The sequence below is a fragment of the Saccopteryx leptura genome, chromosome 2 (assembly GCF_036850995.1).
Source record: "Saccopteryx leptura isolate mSacLep1 chromosome 2, mSacLep1_pri_phased_curated, whole genome shotgun sequence".
Taxonomy (NCBI): Eukaryota; Metazoa; Chordata; class Mammalia; order Chiroptera; family Emballonuridae; genus Saccopteryx; species Saccopteryx leptura.
Window position 1 is genome coordinate 300,643,548 of NC_089504.1, and position 21,814 is coordinate 300,665,361.

The window sequence follows — 21,814 nt, forward strand, 5'->3', positions numbered from 1 at the left end:
ACCAATAGGATTTTAAAGCAAATATGAAATACAATAGAAATTTAAAAAAAAATAATCCAACTGGATATCACATAACCATACACAAGAAAAAAATTCAAATAATTTAAACATAGCAATCTGAAAATTCATTGTGAGATCTAGTCTACAGAAAAAAATCCAAAAAGATATTAAGCTCCTTTTAATATAAATATATTTTTGAGGTATAACTGACACGCAACATCATAGTATTTTCAAGTATACAACATAATAATTCAATATTTGTATATGTTGTGAAATGATTACCACACTAAGTCTAGTGAACATCTGTCCCCATACATAGTTACAGAATTCTTTTTCCTAATGATGAGAACTCTTAAGGTCTACTCTCTTAGCATTAATAGGTTTATTGTTAATTGTAATATTAGCATTGTGATTCAAAATTATTTTATTTATATTTTGGGGTAGAGCAAATGATGTGCATTCATGGTATAAGAAATTAAAATTTTCACTGCTGGAAAAAACAAATGTAGATATAACATTTTAAAGGTAAGAAATTTGCAATGTCAAATTTTAATTAGAAATAGCACTATTAATTCAAGATTAAATTATATATAATGTAAAATATATATTATATAATTTATATATGTGTATGTTGTGTGTTTTTGTCCATGTATGTGTTGCTGTTTTCATAAAAGGGCTAAGTGGATGTGAGTGTGATCTGGCTGCAACATCTGTCACCCCACTGATCGCCAGGGTTGATTCAGCTGATCCGGCTGGCTAGGCGGGTGTCCCCTTCCTCCCTCACCGCTCCATGTGCATCCCTCCCAAAGCTGCGTGCTCGGTCGAAGAGGATGACCTTCCCCACTAGAGGAGAAGACCGTTCTTCAGTCAAGGGTATACAAGTAGCTGTGCTCCCCTGCTAGAACCTCCAAACAAGTCTCATAAAAGGGCTAAGAGCAACAATATCTCAACATATGCACATCTAACACCAGATACCAGAACTTGGTTTCTATAAACTTAAAGAAATTGGGTTCTTTGATTAAATGGCTGATTCCAGGTTGGGTCAGGAAAAGCACTGTTTCAGGCAACCAGAAGGTTCATAGAGAAATGGATTCATGTCCAAAAAACATAGAAGCCCCCTTAAGGGGACTCCCACTATCTAAAATTTAGGATAATTAAGACATTATATACTCATAATGACACTCAAAAGAGCAAGGGAAGGGAGAAACTAAAGGAATCGTTTGTTTATAAAAACCTTCAAAATTTTATTGGTCTTAGAATCAGATTCTTTTTCTTTCTCAATGCTTTTTACTTTGAGACTTGAGGGGAAACTCTTACAGGTAAACCAACCAGAAAGCTTTAATGCTTGTCCCCTGTTGAACTTGAAGTTTTGAGAATGATGCGTTGCAGGGCTGAAAGGAATGGCAATTAGTATTTCTCTCCTTCTTCCTCACCTTCTCCTTCAACAGAATCCATACCAATATCAGGAAATGAAAGAGTGATAAAATCAAGAAATGGAAGAGTGATAAAATCAGAAAATCATCACTATGCAAGCCTCCATGTAAAAACTGATTCAGGCAAAAATTATCAATGAATTCTAATATCATTAGTTGAAAGGTTGCTAAGAAACAGGAAATTCACAGGTCTCAAGACAGCATTCTGCAGATGACTCAGTAAGTGCAAAGTGAGAAAGTATTTTTGCAATAAAGAGAGGTGGAAATAACCACCATACCCAAGTGATCACACATTCATTACAAGCTAACTGATTTTTTTGTCTTTGATGTGATACAATAGAAAGAGCACATATCACTTATGGAATATTTATATCAAAAGTATATAACCTGAGCCTGATCAGTGGTGGTGCAGTGAAAAATGCATAAACCTGGAACACTGAGTTTGCTGGTTCAAATCCCTGGGTTTGCCCAGTCAAAGCATATACAAGAAGCAACTACTGTGAGTAGAATATTCCTGCTTCTCTCCCATCTTTCTCACTCTCCCTTTCTTCCTCTCTCTCTCCCCCCTTTTTCCAAAAATCAATAAATAAATCTAAAAAAATAAAATTAAAATTAAAAAATAAAAAATAAAACTAATTAATTAAAAATTCAATTGAACAGGCAAAGGACCTGAATAGACACTTTTCTAAAGAAGGCATACCAATGGCCAATAAACATATGAAAAGATGCTCAAAGTCACTGATCATCAGAGAAATGCAAGTTGAAACCACAATAAGATAGCGCCTCACACCTTTCAGAATGATTATAATCAACAAATAAACAAACAACAAGTGCTGGCAAGGGTGTGGAGAAAAGGAAACCCTCATGCACTGTTTGTGGGAATGCAGATTAGATTGGTACAGCCATTGTGGAAAGCAGTATGAAGTTTCTTCAAAAAATTAAAAATGGGCCTGACCAGGCAGTGGCGCAGTGGAAAAAGCATCGGACTGGGATGCAGAGGACCCAGGTTCGAGACCCCGAGGTCGCCAGCTTGAGCGCGGGCTCATCTGGTTTGAGCAAAAGCTCACCAGCTTGGACCCAAGGTCGCTGGCTCCAACAAGGGGCTACTCAGTCTGCTGAAGGCCCGCGGTCAAGGCATATATGAGAAAGCAATCAATGAACAACTAAGGTGTTGCAACGTGCAATGAAAAACTAATGATTGATGCTTCTCATCTCTCTCCGTTCCTGTCTGTCTGTCCCTGTCTATCCCTCTCTCTGACTCACTCTCTGTCTCTATTAAAAAAAAAAAAATTAAAAATGGAATTTATGACCCAGTGATTTTACTTCTGGGAATATATCTGAAAAAACTCAAAACACTAATTTGAAAGATTATATGTGCCCCTATGTTCGTTACATCTGGACAGCAAGGAAACAAATGTTTTGCCACACAATTGTAGCCAAATTAAGGAGTCTTTAATTTAATGCTGGCGACCACAAGTAGATTCACATACTAAAGAACTCGTGGCCCCAAATGAACTTAGGGGTTTGCTTTTATAGGCCTAAACAAGAGAGGGGAGGAGGTGAACAGCTAGCCAAAGCAGTTTTACAGAAGCAAAACAGGCTTTTGGTTATCATTGGGACAATCTAGGGAGAGAGAGCTCAGCGAAGCACTTTACAAAAAGCAAAAGAATCTTGGCCTTTTACAGAGGTTGTTAGGGTAGCGTCCTGAGGGCTTTCCAGAATCTAGACATTAGAGAATATTTATGGCCTTTACAGAACTCTTTTCATTTACTCATCTGCAAATCTTGCAAAACTCATTCTATGGTCAAGGATATGGTGTTTCTACATTTCATGTTCATTACAGCATTATTTACCACAGCCAAGACTTGGAAGCATCTTAAGTGCCCATCAGTAGATGAGTGGATAAAAAAAAAAAAAAACAGCCTGACCTGTGGTGGCGCAGTGGATAAAGCATCGACCTGGAATGCTGAGGTCGCCGGTTCAAAACCCTGGGCTTGCCTGGTCAAGGCACATATGGGAGTTGATGCTTCCTGCTCCTCCCCCTGTTCTCTCTCTATCTCTCCCTATCTCTCTCTCATCCCTCTCTCTCTCTAATAAAGATGAATAAATAAAACCTAAAAAAGTAAATAAATAAAAAAAAAATTTTTTAAACCATAAAGATGTACTTTTTTATATTTACACAATGGAATACTACTCAGCCATAAAAAAGAAAGAAAGCTTACCTTATGCATGGACGGACCTGGAGATTATTATGCTAAGTGAATAAGCCAGTCAGAGAAAGACAAATACCACGTGATTTCACTCATATGTGGAATCTAATGAACAAAATAAACAAACAAAAACAGACTCATAGACACAGAAAACAGAGTGACAGCTTTTAGAGGGAAGTGGGGTTAGGTAGCTGGATGAAAAAGGTGTAGGGATTAAAACCCATAAACAGACAACAGCATGATGTTTACCAGAGGCAAAGGGGGTGGGGGAGGTAGAAGAGGGTAAAGGGGCAATAAATGGTGAGAGAAGGAGACTTGACTTTGTATAGTGAACACATAATACAATGTACAGATAATGTATCATGGAATTGTACACCTGAAACCTATATAATTTTATTAACCAACGTCACCCCAATAAATTCAGTAAAAAAAAATCTTGGAGGAAAAAAACTCAAAAGAAATTTTAATAAAATAAAATTAAAGCATTTCCTCTATCTCTTAGCTGGAGAAAGCATGGAATTGAATGAAAATAATATGTATTAGACTCAAGTAAAGATCTAAGCATCTCATTATAACCAAAGTAAAGGAATATTGCCATGTGGTATTTAAGTGACACTAGCCACCATTTTATTTGAACGCAAATGCTCCTTCATTTTCAATTAGAGCGTCATTTTATTTCCACGTCTCTGAAAAATCGGAAATATTTACCTTGTCGTGAATGGCCCGCCGATTGGACGGCTGTATTAAGACCTTGTAGCCCAGGTTGGTGATCCCCTTGATGTGCCGGGGAGCCAGCGGTGCCCTCCTCTCCCAGGCGTTCACGTCCTCCCGCCTCACGGCCATCACAGGTTTGTGGTGAAGCCGCCTGAGCCCCAGACTGCCCAGTGCTGTCCTGTGCACACGCAGCATCTTGAAACCTAGGAGCTGGAAAGACATCGTGAGAGCACAGGACCACACAAGGCAGCGCGGTTCTGGTCTCCGGAGAAATCTGCTGTAAAATCCAGCCCACTCAGATGATAACGGATACAAGACAGAGCAAAGGGGAGAGGAAGCCTGGAGGATATAGAGTGTTCCTTTACGCAAACAGACACAACCTTTCACAGACAGGGTTATTTATTTCCAAATTAAAAAAATAAATAAGATACTGAGCAACATATGAGACACAAACCCATGTCTGTGAAGCTGAAATAGATTTTTGAATATGTGTTTTATCGAACAACTAGTCAGCACAAAATTTTAAGCAAGTTAACCTGCCATGCAAATAAATTCAGGAAGACGATTTATGCCAATTTTGAGAGCATGGAGTTTGGAACCCTTTAATTATGTGTAAGATTCTTGACAATCTCTAAGAGCTTCAACCCCTTTGGAGTCTCATATTGAACCATTCTCTACCTAGTGCTGCCCAGAGTGTCAGCCCATCTGTCCTCTGGCAGTGGACTGCTTTTCACTGGTCTGTGGTGAGACATGTACAGAAACAGAAAGTCAGCACTTATAGATCTTTGTATCACATGATCATTTTTCTAGTAATTCACTGTTATTGGGTGTTATAAAAGTTTTGGTCCCAGCAGATTGGAAATTTAAGAAAATAAAACATGTTCCTTCATCACATGTGTATGGCCAGTAGTCACGGCCACCATTATAGCCGCCTTCCCAATGCAGGTTCGCATTCGATTCGGACAGATGGTAATGAAACAATGGAGCCAAGAACTGGTGAGCCATTAGCTTTAATCCTAGCTTGCACCCAGCGGGCAAGAAATACACACAGTGGAAAAACACTTCCTTTTCCATTCAGGACTCCCAAAGCCACTGACTTATCCAAGTTTCCTAGAATCAAAGGTTTCTACCTCACTAGCCTTATTCACCTCTGTTCCCCATCTCCTTCTCTCTGCACAACCTCTGCACAAACTGGCTTCTCCTTCAGCACTCCTTCATCTTGGCTGTTTCTCCTCTCCTCCAAGTGGCCTGTGTCTGCTCTCCTCTCTAATGCTAATCTCAGGTATCAAGAGAGAGCAAGCTCCAGGTCTGTCCCATTTTATAGTGTAGAAATCAAAACCTTTAATCCAATATACAAACAAGGAAGTCTCTGATACAAAGTCACTTATCTGAGGCATAATGGGATTCCTCATGAGAGTGTACCACCCTCTATTATGCAACAGTCAAGGGTGTGGGGAAAAGCTTAGTCTTAAAACTAAGCCTTAGGCTATAAGCACCCTGCCTGCTTACAGCCTGTCCCCAACACCCAATGCAAAACTATAAGTGAGCAAACAGATACATCATATTTACAAACTTATTTGACCCACAACCTGTGTTAGACGTTTAAGAAACTCGGCCCTAAATGCACACCTACTCCCACCTGAGACCCACAGCCTCCTTGCTGACCCTCTTGTTCCTTTGAACATGCTGTTCCCTTTCCCAGGGTTTCTTTTCCATACCCCATCCTTCTGTTATATTAAACCTGGACCTGTCTCAACCAGCTTCTAACTATTCGAGCTTGCAAAACCACTCATTCACTCAATCATGAAATGTTTACAAGAGGCTCACTATAAATTTTATATAAAGTTTTTTATATGTATCTTGCTTCACATGGCTACACGTACATTTGGTAGTCAAATGTCATTTCATGTGATAATTTGCTGGATTGTTTGGAAGCTGTTGGTCAAATAAGTTTGTAAATATGATATATATGTTTGCTCGCTTGTGACTTATATTGGGTGTGGGGGACAGGCTGTAAGCAGGCCAGGTCGTTGTAGCCTAAGGTTTGGTTTTGGGACTAAGCTTTTCCCCACACCCTTGACTGATTGTATGATCTGGGTGGTGCACTCTCATGAGGAATCCAATTATGCTTTGGATAAGTGGCTTTGTATCAGAGACTTCCTTGTTTGTATATTGGATTAAGGGATTTTGGTTTTCTACACTATAAAGTGGGACAGACCAGGAGCTTGGACACACAGTTCCTGCTATCACAATTGCAGGGGCTTCCCTGATCCCTGGCCCTTCATGGGAAGAGCTGGTTTTCTGCTTTTCCCTTGTCTTCTTTTGTGGTTTGCCTGTCTTGGTGAGACACCAATAAATAGGATGGCCCCCCATCCTCTGACTCCGCCATTTCTTTATCGTCTGCCCGAATCCAATGGGAACCTGCATGTGAATGGCCACGATGGCGGCTCCTGGCCTTACAACTGGCGTAGTTTCCAGCAGGATTCAGAGATTGGTATGGAGCCACCACCCTTGATGGGTGGGATAGAGTACTGGTTGCTGCTCTGGCTCCCCATGGCTGTCCTTTTAGGGGCCATGGGCTACATGTTTTTTACTCAAGAGGAAACTGCCCAAGGTCAAAAGCTTCAGCATGAATTGCAAATAGAACGGCAGAAAAGGCTGGAATTGGAGCGAGCACTGGAGACAGAATTACGGGTTCGCGAGTTGCAGTTTACCTTGGAAGCTGAACGTTTTCACCGGCAGTTGTTGGAGAAACAACTGCGGATTCAAGAGCTCGAGTCTCAGCTTCTGGCCAAAAGCCAGCAGCCACAGGAGCCTAAACGGTCACCAAAGGAGCAGCAACATCCGTGCTGGTGGATTGGCTTTGAGTCAGCGGGAGCAGGCGCTTGCGACTCCTCTTCTGAGGATGAGAAGGCTCAGGCTGAAGCTGCCATACGCACACTGAGAACCCGACCAGTTGTCGCCAAGAAGGTAAAAACCCAGCAACAAAGAGTCCCTCAGGGGCAGCCATAGCCTCCTGCCCAGGTAATGGAACACTCTGTGGTCCGGCCCTATACCCAGGCAGAGCTGATGGAGTTGGGGGCTGTTGGGCAGATAAAATGTATTATGCTCACTTTGTTAAAGAGGCCATCGCCCAGGTGATATTAATGTGTGTTGGGGTGGGCTAAAGGCAGGCAGAATCCTTGTAGCCTGGGGCTTGGTTTTGGGATTAAGCCTTTCCTACCCTTTTTGGTGTAAGGTGGTACAATCCTATCATGCCTCAGAGAAGTGACTTTGTATTAAGAGACTTCCCTATTTTGTATATTGGATTAAAGGTTGTGAAGCTACACTATAAAATAGGGGTAGAACGGGAACTTGCCGCTTGGTTCCTGAGGTTAGCATGAGAGAGCAGAGAGAATAGAGCCAGCAGCGGGAGGAGGCCACGTGGAGGAGGCCAGGAGAAGCAGCCAAGATGGCGGAGTGCTGAGTGAGATGCCAGTTTGTACAGAGTTTGTATCTGGGATAAGGAAGGAGATGGGGAACTGAGGAGAATAAGGTTGGTGAGCTAGAAACCTTTGATTCTAGGAAACTCGGATAAATCAGTAGCTTTGTGAGCACTGAATGTGACTGGGTTTTGGAGCCCAGTGTGTATTTTTACTTGCCCGCCGGGTGCAAGGTAGGATTAAAGGTTATGGCCCACCAGTTTTTGGCTCCATGGTTTCTTTACCGACTGTCCGAATCCAATGCGAACCTGCATGGGCCAGGGGGCTGCTGTGATAGTGGCCCCGGCCCTGCCTGCTGGCTTTACAGGGGCACAATTTAGGCAGAAACCTACTGAATCCCTGGTAGCCTGGTTACTATGATTATGGGATATAGGGGTGGATGGCATCATGCTCTCCGGAACAGAGATGGAGAAATTGGCCGCCATTACCACACACTCTTCCTTGAGGCAGCGTCTTCAGAACTGCCATGGCAACCCAGGAGACCATACCCTATTAGAATGGGTGATGGCTGCCATTCGTATGGTCTGGCAGAATGCTGGAGAACTGCCGGGGGCAATGAGTCGGTGGCAGTGCTACAGTGAGTTAGTAAAGGTCCTTCGAGAACTAGGTATGAAGAATGCTGTTTTCAACCCTGGGTCTCGTGGGCCAGACGAGGAAGTGTTTACAGCCAAAATGAGGGAATTTGTCCTTGCTAGCGCCCCGTCAGCCCTTTTTGGGTCACTGGTGGCCATCTTGGGCCCCTATGTGGGGCAGCCCATCAATGCAGTTACACAGATGGTAGCAGATTTGGGAGAGCTGGAGGCCGCTCGGGATCATAAAGCAGTGAGGGCTGCTGCCTATGTTTCCCCCCCAACTAACAAGGGAAACGGGCCTGTAAAGGTTACCCGAACGCAGATGTGGGTAGACTTGATTGCGGCTGGAGCAGATAAGGGGAAATTGGATGGCCAGTCTAATAAAATTCTTTTGGAGCTTTGGCGGCAGCTTAAACCAGAACAGAAGTTCCAGCCACTGAGACGAAAGGCCCCAGCAGCTACCAATAAAACGTTTGGTGCGCGCACAGCTCGGTTACAAGATTATATGATAGAGACGGCCGAGGGAGAGGGGAACTCCCAAGACCCATTGTACCAGTTTGAATAGGAAAAAGGCCGAGGGACCCGTCTAACGGGGATGGGCGGGGACCGGAGGCCACATGTGGAACTGGCTATCCACTGGTCCCCTTCCAATGTACAACAGGTGTTGGCCTTGGTGGATACAGGTGCAGAATGTTCCCTTCTCTATGGAAACCCAGAGCGGTTTGCTGGGACCCCAGTGGCCATTGACGGTTATGGGGGCCAAACTGTTCAAGTGAAGCCAATAACTATTCCATTGGGGATAGGGAGACTGCCTCCTAAGCCATATAAGGTGTATGTATCTCCTATTCCTGAATATATTTTGGGGGTAGATGTCTTGCAAGGACTGTGGTTGGAAACTACAGCTGGGGAGTTCCAGCTGCGGATCAGGGTTCTGAAGGCAGTATTGCGGGGACATGCATCACATTCCCCTTTACAATTACCCGTCCCTCGGCGTGTGACTAACACCAAGCAGTACCACCTGCCAGGTGGTTATGAAGAAGTCACAGGGACAATCCTTGAACTAGAAAAGGTGGGGATCATCCGGCCAGCACACAGTCCTTACAACTCCCCAGTATGGCCTGTGCGCAAAGCAGATGGAACCTGGAGAATGACAGTAGATTACAGGGAACTTAATAAAGTTGTTCCCCCTTTGCACGCTGCTGTTCCCTCGATAGCTAACATGATGGATTGGCTAAGCCATGAGTTGGGGACATACCACTTTGTGGCAGACTTGACCAATGCTTTTTTCTCTATTGATATAGCTGCAGAGAGTCAAGACCAATTTGCCTTCAGTTGGGAAGGGAGACAATGGACCTTTACAGTGTTGTTACCCCAGGGCTATTTGCATAGCCCCACCTTGTGCCATGGGCTGGTGGCTGCTGACCTGGCTAAATGGAAACAGCCAGAGGTAGTCCGCTTGTACCATTATATTGATGATATTATGCTAACTAGTGATTCTCTTTCAGAATTGGAGCAAGCAGTCCCTACCCTGCTATCCCATTTGAAAGCATGTGGCTGGGCAGTTAACGAGAACAAGTTACAAGGACCTGGGTTATCTGTTAAATTCTTGGGAGTTGTCTGGTCGGGTAAGACAAAAGTTATCCCTGACGCAGTTATAGATAAGATTCAAGCATACCCCGTGCCCACTATGGTAAAACAGTTACAGAAATTCTTAGGTTTGTTGGGGTATTGGCGAGCATTTATACCGCATTTGGCTCAGTTACTACGCCCCTTGTACAACCTTATTTGAAAGGGGGTTCGCTGGGATTGGACTGAGCAGGCGCAAGGTTCATTTGCAGCTGCTAAGAGAGCTGTCAAGGTGGCAGGCCCTGTGAGCTGGATGTTCATGTAACCTCGGAGGGGTTTGGATGGGGCTTGTGGCAGCGGACAGAGCGCCTACGGCAACCTATTGGATTTTGGTCCCAATTGTGGAAAGGTGCTGAAGTTCGTTACTCATTAGTAGAGAAGCAGCTGGCAGCTGTGTATGCTGCCCTCCTGGCAACTGAGAGTATTACAACCACAACACCAGTTACAGTCAAAACAACATACCCTATAGCTGGATGGGTGAGAGATTGGGCAACTAAACCACGTAGTGGTATGGCCCAAATGTCTACCCTGGCCAAGTGGGGTGCCTATCTGCAACAACGCTGTGCTCTTAGCACCAGCCCATTGAGGGCAGAACTGCAGGAAGTCTTGGGTCCAGTCACCTATGCGACCTTAGAGTCAGGTGCAACTGGGGCTCAGGAGGCAGAACCTGAGGTCAGTCCCTACCAGGAGGGGCGGGTGCCCATCCCCGAAGATGCCTGGTATACTGATGGTTCCAGCAGGGGCCAACCTGCCAAATGGACGGCTATTGCCTTCCATCCGGCCACTGAGACTATTTGGATGGACACGGGTACAGGCCAAAGCAGCCAATGGGCAGAATTAAGAGCTGTTTGGCTAGTTGCCCATAATGACCCTTCACCTCTGGTGATCTGTACTGACAGTTGGGCTGTCTATCGTGGACTGACCCTTTGGATTGCTACTTGGCACATTAACCAGTGGATGGTAATGCACCGTCCATTATGGGGTCAGGCCATGTGGCAGGACTTATGGGAAATAGGACACCAGAAGCAGGTGACAGTATATCATGTCACAGGGCATGCCCCTCTAGCCCATCCTGGGAATGATGAGGCAGATACGTTGGCAAGGGTGCGATGGTTGGAGACTGCACCTGCAGGTGATGTGGCACAGTGGCTCCACCGGCGCCTGCTCCATGCAGGACAGAAAACTATGTGGGCTACGGTTAAGGCGTGGAACTTGCCTGTGTCCTATGCAGAGGTACTTGCAGCCTGTGAGCAATGTGCAGTATGTTCCAAGGAACACCCTCGGAGACCACTGGTGTCACCTGGACAGATCCAGAGGGGTCATGTCCCACTGACACGATGGCAGATAGACATCATTGGACCCTTACCAAAGTCAGAAGGGTACCAGTATGCAGTCACTTGTGTAGATACTGCCACCGGGCTGCTTGCTGCTTACCCCGCTCGTAACCCTGACCAGAGGGCAGTCATACAGGCTCTGGACCGCCTGAGTGCTGCATATGGGCGACCGCTGGTCCTTGAAAGTGACAATGGTACCCACTTCACTGGTTCAACGGTGAGGCAATGGGCTCAAAAGCTGGGGGTGGACTGGAAGTACCATGTTCCCTACCACCCCCAGGCTGCTGGTATCATTGAGCGTTATAATGGACTCTTAAAGCAGGGACTGCGACAGGAAGGGGGCACCGGCTCTCTTACTGGATGGACACGCCGCTTATGGACAGTACTTCGGATTTTGAATGAGCGACCTCGACGGGGAAGCCCAGCTCCAGTAGAGGCCCTCCTGCATCGGACAGCTGCCCCTATTCAGTTGCAGATATGCACCAAGGACATTTTACTCAAGCCAGGTTTCGGACAGCAGGGCAATGTGCTCTTGCCTGCTCCAACAGCCCTTCTTAAAGGACAACGGCTTCAATGGACTTGGCCCTGGACTGTACAGGCCCCCCATCTGAGATGGGTGGCCTTGTTGGCACCATGGGGAAAGGGGTTAGAGGTGGACCTCTAGTTAACCCCTTGGGCAACCAGCACCTGGCCACCTAAGGTAGAAGTGTATTATCCCTTGAGTGCTCAAGGGGACAGCATTTTGAAGGGCACCTTTGTAATTTCTTTATGGCCAATAATGAGTTCCCCTATTTTACTACACATAGAACCAGCAGATGCTGGTGTATTGGCCAATAAGGTTTGGTATGCCCGCTCAGGGCGGCCTCTGGTGCCAGCTACGGTGCTGTCTGCAGACAAAACTCTGGCCTGTATTCTGCCAGAGGGAAAAGATTTGCCTCTCTTGGTGCCACTGACAGCTCTCTCATTTCGCCCATAGTTTTTGATCTGTTAATCCTATTGCTGTAGTTGGTACTATTTCTGTTTATGCAATGTATCCTACTCCTTGCACAGTGACCATCATGGAAGATGCCTGTGGTTTAGATTGTAAAGCGAGCAAAAGGGGTGGAATGTTGGTCAAATAAGTTTGTAAATATGATATATATGTTTGCTCGCTTGTGACTTATATTGGGTGTGGGGGACAGGCTGTAAGCAGGCCAGGTCGTTGTAGCCTGGGGTTTGGTTTTGGGACTAAGCTTTTCCCCACACCCTTGACTGATTGTATGATCTGGGTGGTGCACTCTCATGAGGAATCCAATTATGCCTTGGATAAGTGGCTTTGTATCAGAGACTTCCTTGTTTGTATATTGGATTAAGGGATTTTGGTTTTCTACACTATAAAGTGGGACAGACCAGGAGCTTGGACACACAGTTCCTGCTATCACAATTGCAGGGGCTTCCCTGATCCCTGGCCCTTCATGGGAAGAGCTGGTTTTCTGCTTTTCCCTTGTCTTCTTTTGTGGTTTGCCTGTCTTGGTGAGACACCAATAAATAGGATGGCCCCCCATCCTCTGACTCCGCCATTTCTTTATCGTCTGCCCGAATCCAATGGGAACCTGCATGTGAATGGCCACGATGGCGGCTCCTGGCCTTACAGAAGCTAAGCCTTAGTTTTTTTATGTTTAAGGTTGGCATCAAAATATAGGGACTAAATGATTTCACACCTTCCAGAATGTTTTACTAATGACTGGTAACATTCAGCAAAATTTGTGTAGAATACATTTCTGTTACATCAGACACAACCTCTAAATCAGACCCACTATATAATGTGGAACGTTTGTCCAAACCTGAGGGCACATAAATACTTGCCTCTGTGAGAGAAGATTCTTAGGGTAACTCACAGCACAACAGATCAAAAGAACAAGACAAACAGCAAGGAGATCGTCTAAGAAGGCTTCAGGAAATCCACTTAGCAAGTGAACACGTGGAAGGTTAGGACCAAAATTGATGATCAGTAAAAGAGTGCTATGTACTCTAATTTTTGTTACTTACATAGTTTTGTTTTTAAAAGAGACAACATCAGGCCCAAACCCAAGCCAAAGCCCATAGTATTTATTCTCTCCCAAGGCTAAGAAAAAACTGCAGCATCCCATAGAACTTGCATCCTTATGTTCTCAAACAAAACCAATTCCAAAGACATGCAACTCTTTTGAACACAGAGATAAGCCCAGAAATGGTCCCATTCTCCCGCAGGGACTGTATTTCATGTGCCTTAGGTAACAGAGGGACACCACATCCTCTATTCATTGTAGCAATTCTCGGGGCTAACATGAGGGAACACATTCAGGTAATACTGCCTCTCCCCTCTGCCCAAATTGATCTATAATCACAGCCTCCTCTCCCTCAGTGATCATGCCTCCTCCTCCTCCCACCCTCTCTGTCTGGCGTGGGGGCGCGGTGAGGGAGGAGAGACACAGACACAAGCACACATGTAATACACACATACATAGTCACAAAGGCAGGCTTCCCATGGGGCCAGGAAAATGAAAACAGCAGGGTGTGACCCTCTGGTTTATTAAGGAAGCAGCTTTCACTTTCACTTTTTGGGGGAATTCTCAGATCATATTTCCAGTAACCTTATTTTTAAACAAATGTAACAATAGATATCATTGATTCAACATAACATGCCAAGCACTAGGTTGAGCACCTTAAACAAAGGCTATTTCATTTCCTCCTTGCAGAAATCGTATTAAGTAGATACTATTACCCCCATTTTACAGGAAAAGAAACTGAAATGGAGTCCAAATTGAACTGCTGATTTTAAGCAGAAGCAGGATTCCTAGGTTTATATTGAACTCTCGGGCTTTTTCTCTTTTTTGCCAAATCCTGCACATCCACGCCATGTAGATTTCACTCACATTGTTATTGCTGCCAGCTTGTTTCAGGAACAGATCAGATCCATATGGCATCAACTTTAGTATATAGTAAATGATCAGTTCTCCCTCCGGCATGTGCTGCCTCTATCCATCCCTTTCCCACCAAAAATCCTTCCTAGGTTTTTGCCAAGGTAAAATCTAGGTTTCTGGGAGCTTAGAAAAAAAGGATTTCATTAGAGCAGGTATTACTGTATCGGTAACTGCTTGAACCTGAAACTTGGTCTCAGCATAGAACATTTCGGGAGCATCATTCATTTCAATCTAAGGTCATCAAAAAATATCTAATTTCTTAATTGCTTTTAGGCAGGGCACTGCAGGTATTTCTGGTATTTCTTGGAATTGCCCAGGGGGGGCTGTTGTGGATTTCCCTGTCCTGGATTTTGTAGGTTTTTCCAAGATATCAGGAAGTAAACATAATGCATATTTCTGGCAAGGCCTTCAGTAAAAGAAAGCAGGGGATGGGATCAGAGAAGGGACAGAGATTGGTGAAATTATATATACATAGCACATCGTTATAGAGAGGAGAAAAGCAAATCTTGGAGGGAAGGTGGGAGGGCGTTGGGGAGAGGGGGGCAAGGGGGATGTTGAGGGGAACACGGTGGTGGGGGGACGTATTCGGTGGGACACTTGAATCTATGTAAACACAATAAATTTAAGTTAATTTAAAAAAGAAAAAGAGGCCCTGGCCGGTTGGCTCAGCGGTAGAGCTTCGGCCTGGCGTGTGGGGGACCCGGGTTCGATTCCCGGCCAGGGCACATAGGAGAAGCGACCATTTGCTTCTCCACCCCCCCCTTCCTCTCTGTCTCTCTCTTCCCCTCCCGCAGCCAAGGCTCCATTGGAGCAAAGATGGCCCGGGCGCTGGGGATGGCTCCTTGGCCTCTGCCCCAGGTGGTAGAGTGGCTCTGGTAGTGGCAGAGCGACGCCCCGGAGGGGCAGAGCATCGCCCCCTGGTGGGCAGAGCATCGCCCCCTGGTGGGCAGAGCTTCGCCCCTGGTGGGCGTGCCGGGTGGATCCCGGTCGGGTGCATGCGGGGATCTGTCTCTCCCCGTTTCCAGCTTCAGAAAAATACAAAAAAGAAAAAAAAGAAGAAAGAAAAAGAAAAGAAGACCCCTGGCTTACCACAGGTTCCAGTGAGGTCACGTGACACTGTGAGCCGCTGGGAACAGCCTGCAGCAGGGGCAAAGAGGGTGTGGGAAAGCAAGAGCAGGAGTGGAGGAGAAACGGAGCTGGGAGAATAGAAGGAAGAGAAGAGGAATAGGGGGAGAAAGAGAAGTGTCACCCAGTCTGAGGAGAGGAATAAGACCCTTCCCCAGACAATTGCTAAGGTCTTCCCCTCAACACAGGAAGGGCTAATGTTTCAAATAGCATCAAAATGGAATTTAAAATATTCTTCCCTATGTTTTTGTAAAACAAAAAGAGAATTAAGGTACACATTTTGCTTATCTAGGATCAATGAAGAATTTGAAAAGACTCTGAAAGTCATGGGGTATTACAGTGAATTAACTGCACAGACATACACAGGCAGCAGGACAGTCAGTGGATGGACGGTAGCAACGCAACACAGTCTAGGATGCCATCATACCTCTCTTACCATCTCTCAATGGAAGGAAGACGTAAGAATTTAATTTACACATTATCAATCTTTGCAATGCACACATGAGAATCAGGGGAAGGAAGGAAAACATGCTTATTTGTTTTGGGTATTTTCTATCCTTTTCAAGAGAAATGAGAAGAAAAATGGTGATTAGAGTTAGAAACGATAGATAGATAGATCGATAGATAGAGCATGGCACTCCACATATCCTACCATTTTCTTCAGTGACCATGAATTAAACCATAATCATTGAGTATATCATCACCCTTAATCACATGAATAAAACAAATTTTTATGTGGCAGATTTATAAAAGATTCCATTTGAAGAAAGAAAGCCATGTTCACAGGCAAAGGACCTCATTTCTCCTTGGGAGGGAACTTTCAAATGATGGGTAGACTGGTCTTTGTACAATTATATATATTAATATAGTCATAGCTAGTCATCTGTTTCTAGCAGGAATCTTTTGAGTATTTAAATAAAAATGTAATAAAAGTCTCAAGTTTTCTTGATGGAGTTATCTTTTGGCCACTGATTATAGAATAACTGTTTTGATTTCTTTCTTTAATTCAAAAAAAATCAAGCCGGTTACTTGAGCTGTGCACAGCATGATGTTAGGTATTTGCAAAGAAGCAGAGATCCAATTTCAGCTCATTTTCATGGGGTCCACAAGGAGCATCATGGGACAATTTCATCAAAATCTGATGGTGAAGCCTGACCTGTGGTGGCACAGTGGATAAAGCATCAACCTGGAAATGCTGAGGTCGCCGGTTCGAAACCCTGGGCTTGCCTGGTCAAGGCACATATGGGAGTTGATGCTTCCTGCTCCTCCCCCTTTCTCTCTCTCTCTCCTCTCTCTCCTTCTCTGTCTCTCTCTCTCTCCCTCTCTCTGTCCTCTCTAAAAATGAATAAATAAAAAATTAAATAAAATAAATGAAAACTTAAAAAAAAATCTGATGGTGAATATTAGAGTCAGAATGAGACTGTGAAAAAATAATCTAAAACCTGATAATATAAATGAAGGTAGTGAGTCTTATTGAAATAAGGATTTTCTAATGTTTTATAAAAATTATTTTCTAAGACTCTATTAAGCAATTATAATACAATAAAAAACAATCTACTGTTCTTGTAGGCATAAACTGTAATGTAAATTTTCAGGTAGTACTTATGCCTAAAAACGTATTTAACCTGACTAGTGGTGGCACAGTGGATAGAGCATCAACCTGGGACTCTGAGGACCCAGGTTCTAAACTCTGCGGTTGCCAGCTTGAGCACAGGCTTATCCAGCTTGAGTATAGGCTCACTAGCTTGAGCAGGGGATGCTGGCTTGAGCTAGGATCATCAACATAACCTCATGTTTCTGGCTTGAGTCCAAAAGCTGCTGGCTTGAAGCCCAAGGTCACTGGCTTGAGCAAGGGATCACCGGCTTGGCTGGAGTCCCTTAGAGCAATCAATGAACAACTAAAGTGCCACAACTATGAGTTGATGTTTCTTACCCCTCCCCCATCTCTCTCTAAAAAATAAAAGGGTTTTATGAGTAAGAATGATAGGGAGATTAATAGAACTGAGGTCTACAAAGAGCTTTGTCTCTCCAATCTTTTCCACAGCATCAACCTAACCAGAAAACTTTTAAACTCACAAACCACCTACCTAAACCAAAACAATTTATAAACAAACACAAGAACTTAACTACAAAAAAGAGCCTCTTAATCTCTGTTGTTGCTAGTAGGACATTTATAAAGGATTACAAATTCCTTACTAACAAATAAAGTACAAATCTTCCATCTCTAGCCTCCATAGTCAGAGAGATGCTTTTTGACCTTATATTTTAGTTCTGTAAAATAATGCCTCTAGAACATAATTCAATGACTCAAACTAAAACTATCAAATCACATGGGGAGATTTCTCAATGTCGTTTATTTGTGCACATTATTTGCACTGTTAGTTGTACGTCTTGATTAAATATTGCGAGACTAACAATGGAATCGCCTTGAGTTGAACAAAATAAGGTAATGAGAAATGCAAATTATTTATAAAATCCCTCCAAGTTCATTTAAAAAATGTAAATGTATTTTTAATACCATGTTCCGCCAGGAAGCCCAAGTAGTGTAGATAAGGGAGGCTAGCTCCGTGGCCACGAGTCTTGGCCCATGCTATATAGTGGTTGGCAACTAGACCATAATAATCATAGAGAGGTCCAAAACAGTTACATATTAATAGAACACCTGATAATGGCCTAGAACCAATTCAAATACTTCCCAACCCTAAGGCTTGCTAAAACTAAGCTTGGGCAAGCAGTAACACTGTCTTTCACACATGTACTTCTTGTTGTATAGGTACATCCTATATTGCTCCCACAGTAACCCCTTATGTTAGCCAAAAGTTAAAAATAAACCAAATAAGTAGATTTTGGTGGGCGAGTTTTATTAGTATTAACTAATCTGGTCTAGGAATATTCATAATGCTCTCAAGCCCATCAGCTACACAGAGTCATCCAAAGATATAAGACCCATGGTTCCCTTGGTCTCTAGCCCAGAAATTTTGTTTCACTGAGATGGAATGCAAAGTTAATTCTGAAATCACAGGCTAATCCAAATGTTTACCTGTTCATTTGTCTGCCTCTTTGCTAAACTATAAATGCTTTGAGGGAATAAATTGCATTTTATTCATCTTAGTGGTGGGTTCACAGGAAAACTCAAATGTTTTAAGAAAGAATGAATGAATAAATGAGCAAATTTAAAAGATCATAAAGACCAATGCAGCAAAGAAAACAAAGTAGACACACCAAACAGGTACTCATATTTCCCTTCTCCACCTCCACCCCGCCCTCACCACAATGTCCAACAACAACAAAAATCTATTTTCTGCCAAGATCTCATAGACCAATAAATGTTATTAAATGCGATATAATATGGGAGCTGCAACTAATAACTAGTTGTGGGGTTCCTTCTCTTAACCTCAGTTTGCTCATCTAGATTGGACTAGAATACTGAAGTCTTTTTCAGCTCTAATAGTCTATTAAGCATATTAGTGTCTGGGCACTGTAATAGATTACAAAATCTCGAGAATTTTAGAACATAAATAGGCACTCTGACTCATGAAGATCCATCTAACCAAGTACTTATATGTACTAAGCAAAGAAAACAGAACACTAAAAAAGACCATGGGTGACAGGATATATTCACTGAGGCTACCTGATTAACTGCAGTAACCAGAAGCCCAGAGCTTACAGTGGGAGCGGCATACCTCAAAGGAACACCGACTCCTCAGTCTCCAAGGATGGCCTAGGCTCAACTGCACTTCCTCTATGATCTTCACGCATAACAACCTATCTGTATTTTCTGCAAAATGGAGTCATGTCTGCTGAGAAATTTATCTGAGCACTGCTGTACATGCCATAAGCACTCAGTAAATGTTAGGAAATGACAAGTCTCTGAGCCTGCTCACCACTCAAAGATGAACACAGCCACACCACTAACAGAAAACACCATCTTCCTTTCCTCTTTGGCGCACTGTGTAACGCCCTCACAATGGCTCCGTACTAATTTCCTCCCAGACTTACAACAAAAGTGGGAGCCTGTTAAGCCCTCTTTTCAACTTCACCCTTTAGGCATGGGTGTTCGAGATACTAAACTTACCACTTTCCTCCAGTATTTCATCACATTTAAGACTTTTTCCCCTCACATTTTAGCAATCCTCAAGTAGGGATGTATCTTAAATGGTGAATCTGAGATTAATATGATGATAATGTTGCTGGTTATTTCACAATTCGGTGAGTTCAGGAGTTTCAAGAATTTGTTGTGGCCTCACCAAGGAAACTTGCAATTGTTTGTAATGTTATTTCTATGAAAAAAGTTCATTTAAAAAAATTTGGAAAAATAAAAACTTTTTTTAGTCAAATGGACACTACCTATACACAAAAGATTAATTCCAAAATCCTAAACCAAGCTCTGTTAAGGCTTAAATAAAGGATTAGTTAGTGAGGGAGTACATTTTCAATTGTAAATAATTCAAATTTAAAGTTCTGATGATGCTGTCACCCATAGCAAGTGAGACTGATAACACAAGTGAACTTCTGGAGAGTGGGAAAGTGACCAAGGCAAGCTGGTCTGAAACTTTGTCCACCTAACTCACGGTGTAGACAGGCCAGTTGACACTCCCAGGTCATGGAGCCCTAAAGTCACTAGTCTTCACGGGGAAAGGAGGAAAGGGAAGTGTAAGTGACCAAATCAAACCACACACACTCACAGAGACATGAACATGTGCACACAAAGAGCTATCAGTTTTGTTTTGTTTTTTAATAAAGTATGTGAAAGCCACTGCCCGGGTCAGCGATCTCCTGCTACGTGGGCACAATCACAGACACGTCCTCTCCATATCGGGATGAATGATGACCCACAGCATCAACACATTTTCCTCTTTGTTCGGGATACTAAACTCTCTTCTTCCCTCTTCTCCAAGCTCCCATTCCACTTCCCACTCCCCTAAAACCAGTGTCAGAAAAGCACATCTACTCTGGAAGTTCTCGGGGAGTTTTAACCCTGTGCAGTCATGCGGAGCAGGCAACGAACTGCGTCCACCTGCGCCCGCTTGCCCCGCAAGCTTTGTCCCTGACCCACGCAGACTTGCAGCGTCCCAGGAGGTCAGAAGACGCCGAGACCCAAGATGTCCAGCTTCCTCCCACCCCCATCGCTGTTAGCTCGTGGACAAAGGGTGGGAGCGTGCACGCGGGGCTCCAAGCCCGAGAGAACGGTCAGCACGAGATTGCCGTTTGGTTAAGCAGGCCGGAGCGGGAAAGGCCAGCCGGGAACCCGCGGCGCAGAAGGAACGCGGCGGGGTGGGGTGGGGTGGGGTGGGGTGGGGTGGGGGTGGGGGTGGGTAGGGGCGGGGTGGGGGTGGGGTGGGGGTGGGGGTGGGTAGGGGCGGGGTGGGGGTGGGGTGGGGTGGGGGTGGGGTGGGGGTGGGGTGGGGGTGGGGGTGGGTGGGGGCGGGGTGGGGGTGGGGATGGGGTGGGGGGGGGTGGGGGCGGGGGGGGGTGGGGGCGGGGGGGGGCGGGGTGCCCCACGATCTCCATCAACCACCCGGCAGCCAGCCAATCTGAAGACGCACCCATCCAAGAACCGGGGGATTGCTCTGCAGTTTCAACACCAAGCTCGCACTCCTCAGCAGCCGCACCCTTCTCCCCCGCCAAAAAAGAAAAAGAAATCCGAATTGCATCCCTCTCCCTTCGTATTCAGAAACTTCGGAGCTGCGCCAACTGCCCTCCCTTGCAAAGTTTAAGTCTTTCTCCTCCCTCTCTCCACAGCTCGCCCGGACCACGCGGGGTCCAGAGAGTCCGCGGGGGCCGGCCGCGCGGGGAGCGGGGGCAGAGCTCGGCCCCGGCCCACCCGAGTTCCCCCGGGATTTCCATGCGCATCCCTCCTGCTGCGCCCGGCACGCCTCACCTTGTCCTCGGGGCGCCGCCGTGCTCCCGGTCCCGGAGCGTAGGCCCCGCAGTCCCGGCAGAAATTGGGATGCGAGCCGGGAGGAGGAGGTGTTTGCTCAACTTCTGAAGACGTCACGCCTCCTCCTCCCGCAGCCAATCAGCGGCCGTTCTGAGGGAACAACCTTCTCCTCCGCCAATCGGCGGCGCTGCCAGGTGCTAGGTCATGCCCGGCCCCTGCTCCTCCCCGAAAATCCGCTGTCGTTTAGATCGCTGACCTGCGTCCTCAGCTGAGGGCATCAAGTCCTCCCAGGATACTTATTGACCAAATTCGAAACTGTCCATAGCAGGGGACAGGCGGAGACAGAGTAGGACGAAAACAGTCTAGGTCTCACCCGTTAAACAGATGTGTGTACAGAATTTATTGGAAAAGTTGTTCGCTCCGGGACATCGCGTTTGTTTAGCGATGTGCACTTTTCAAACCATGTTCACAGCCTCCTAGCAAGCCTACGATAGC

General features: G+C 45.0%; 1 protein-coding gene across 1 annotated transcript in view; it reads right to left on the reverse strand.

Annotated features, from left to right (window-relative positions):
* AASS (aminoadipate-semialdehyde synthase) overlaps window positions 1-21,410 on the reverse strand; it is a 62,527-nt gene extending 41,117 nt beyond the window's left edge. The window contains exons 1-2 of the mRNA XM_066362566.1: window positions 21,320-21,410; window positions 4,352-4,567 (exon numbers count right to left, since the gene is read on the reverse strand). Of these exons, the coding sequence (XP_066218663.1) occupies window positions 4,352-4,552 (201 nt within the window). The 5' untranslated portion in view covers window positions 4,553-4,567; window positions 21,320-21,410. The remainder of the gene's footprint in view (window positions 1-4,351; window positions 4,568-21,319) is intronic.
* Between the last annotated feature and the right edge of the window lie 404 nt (window positions 21,411-21,814).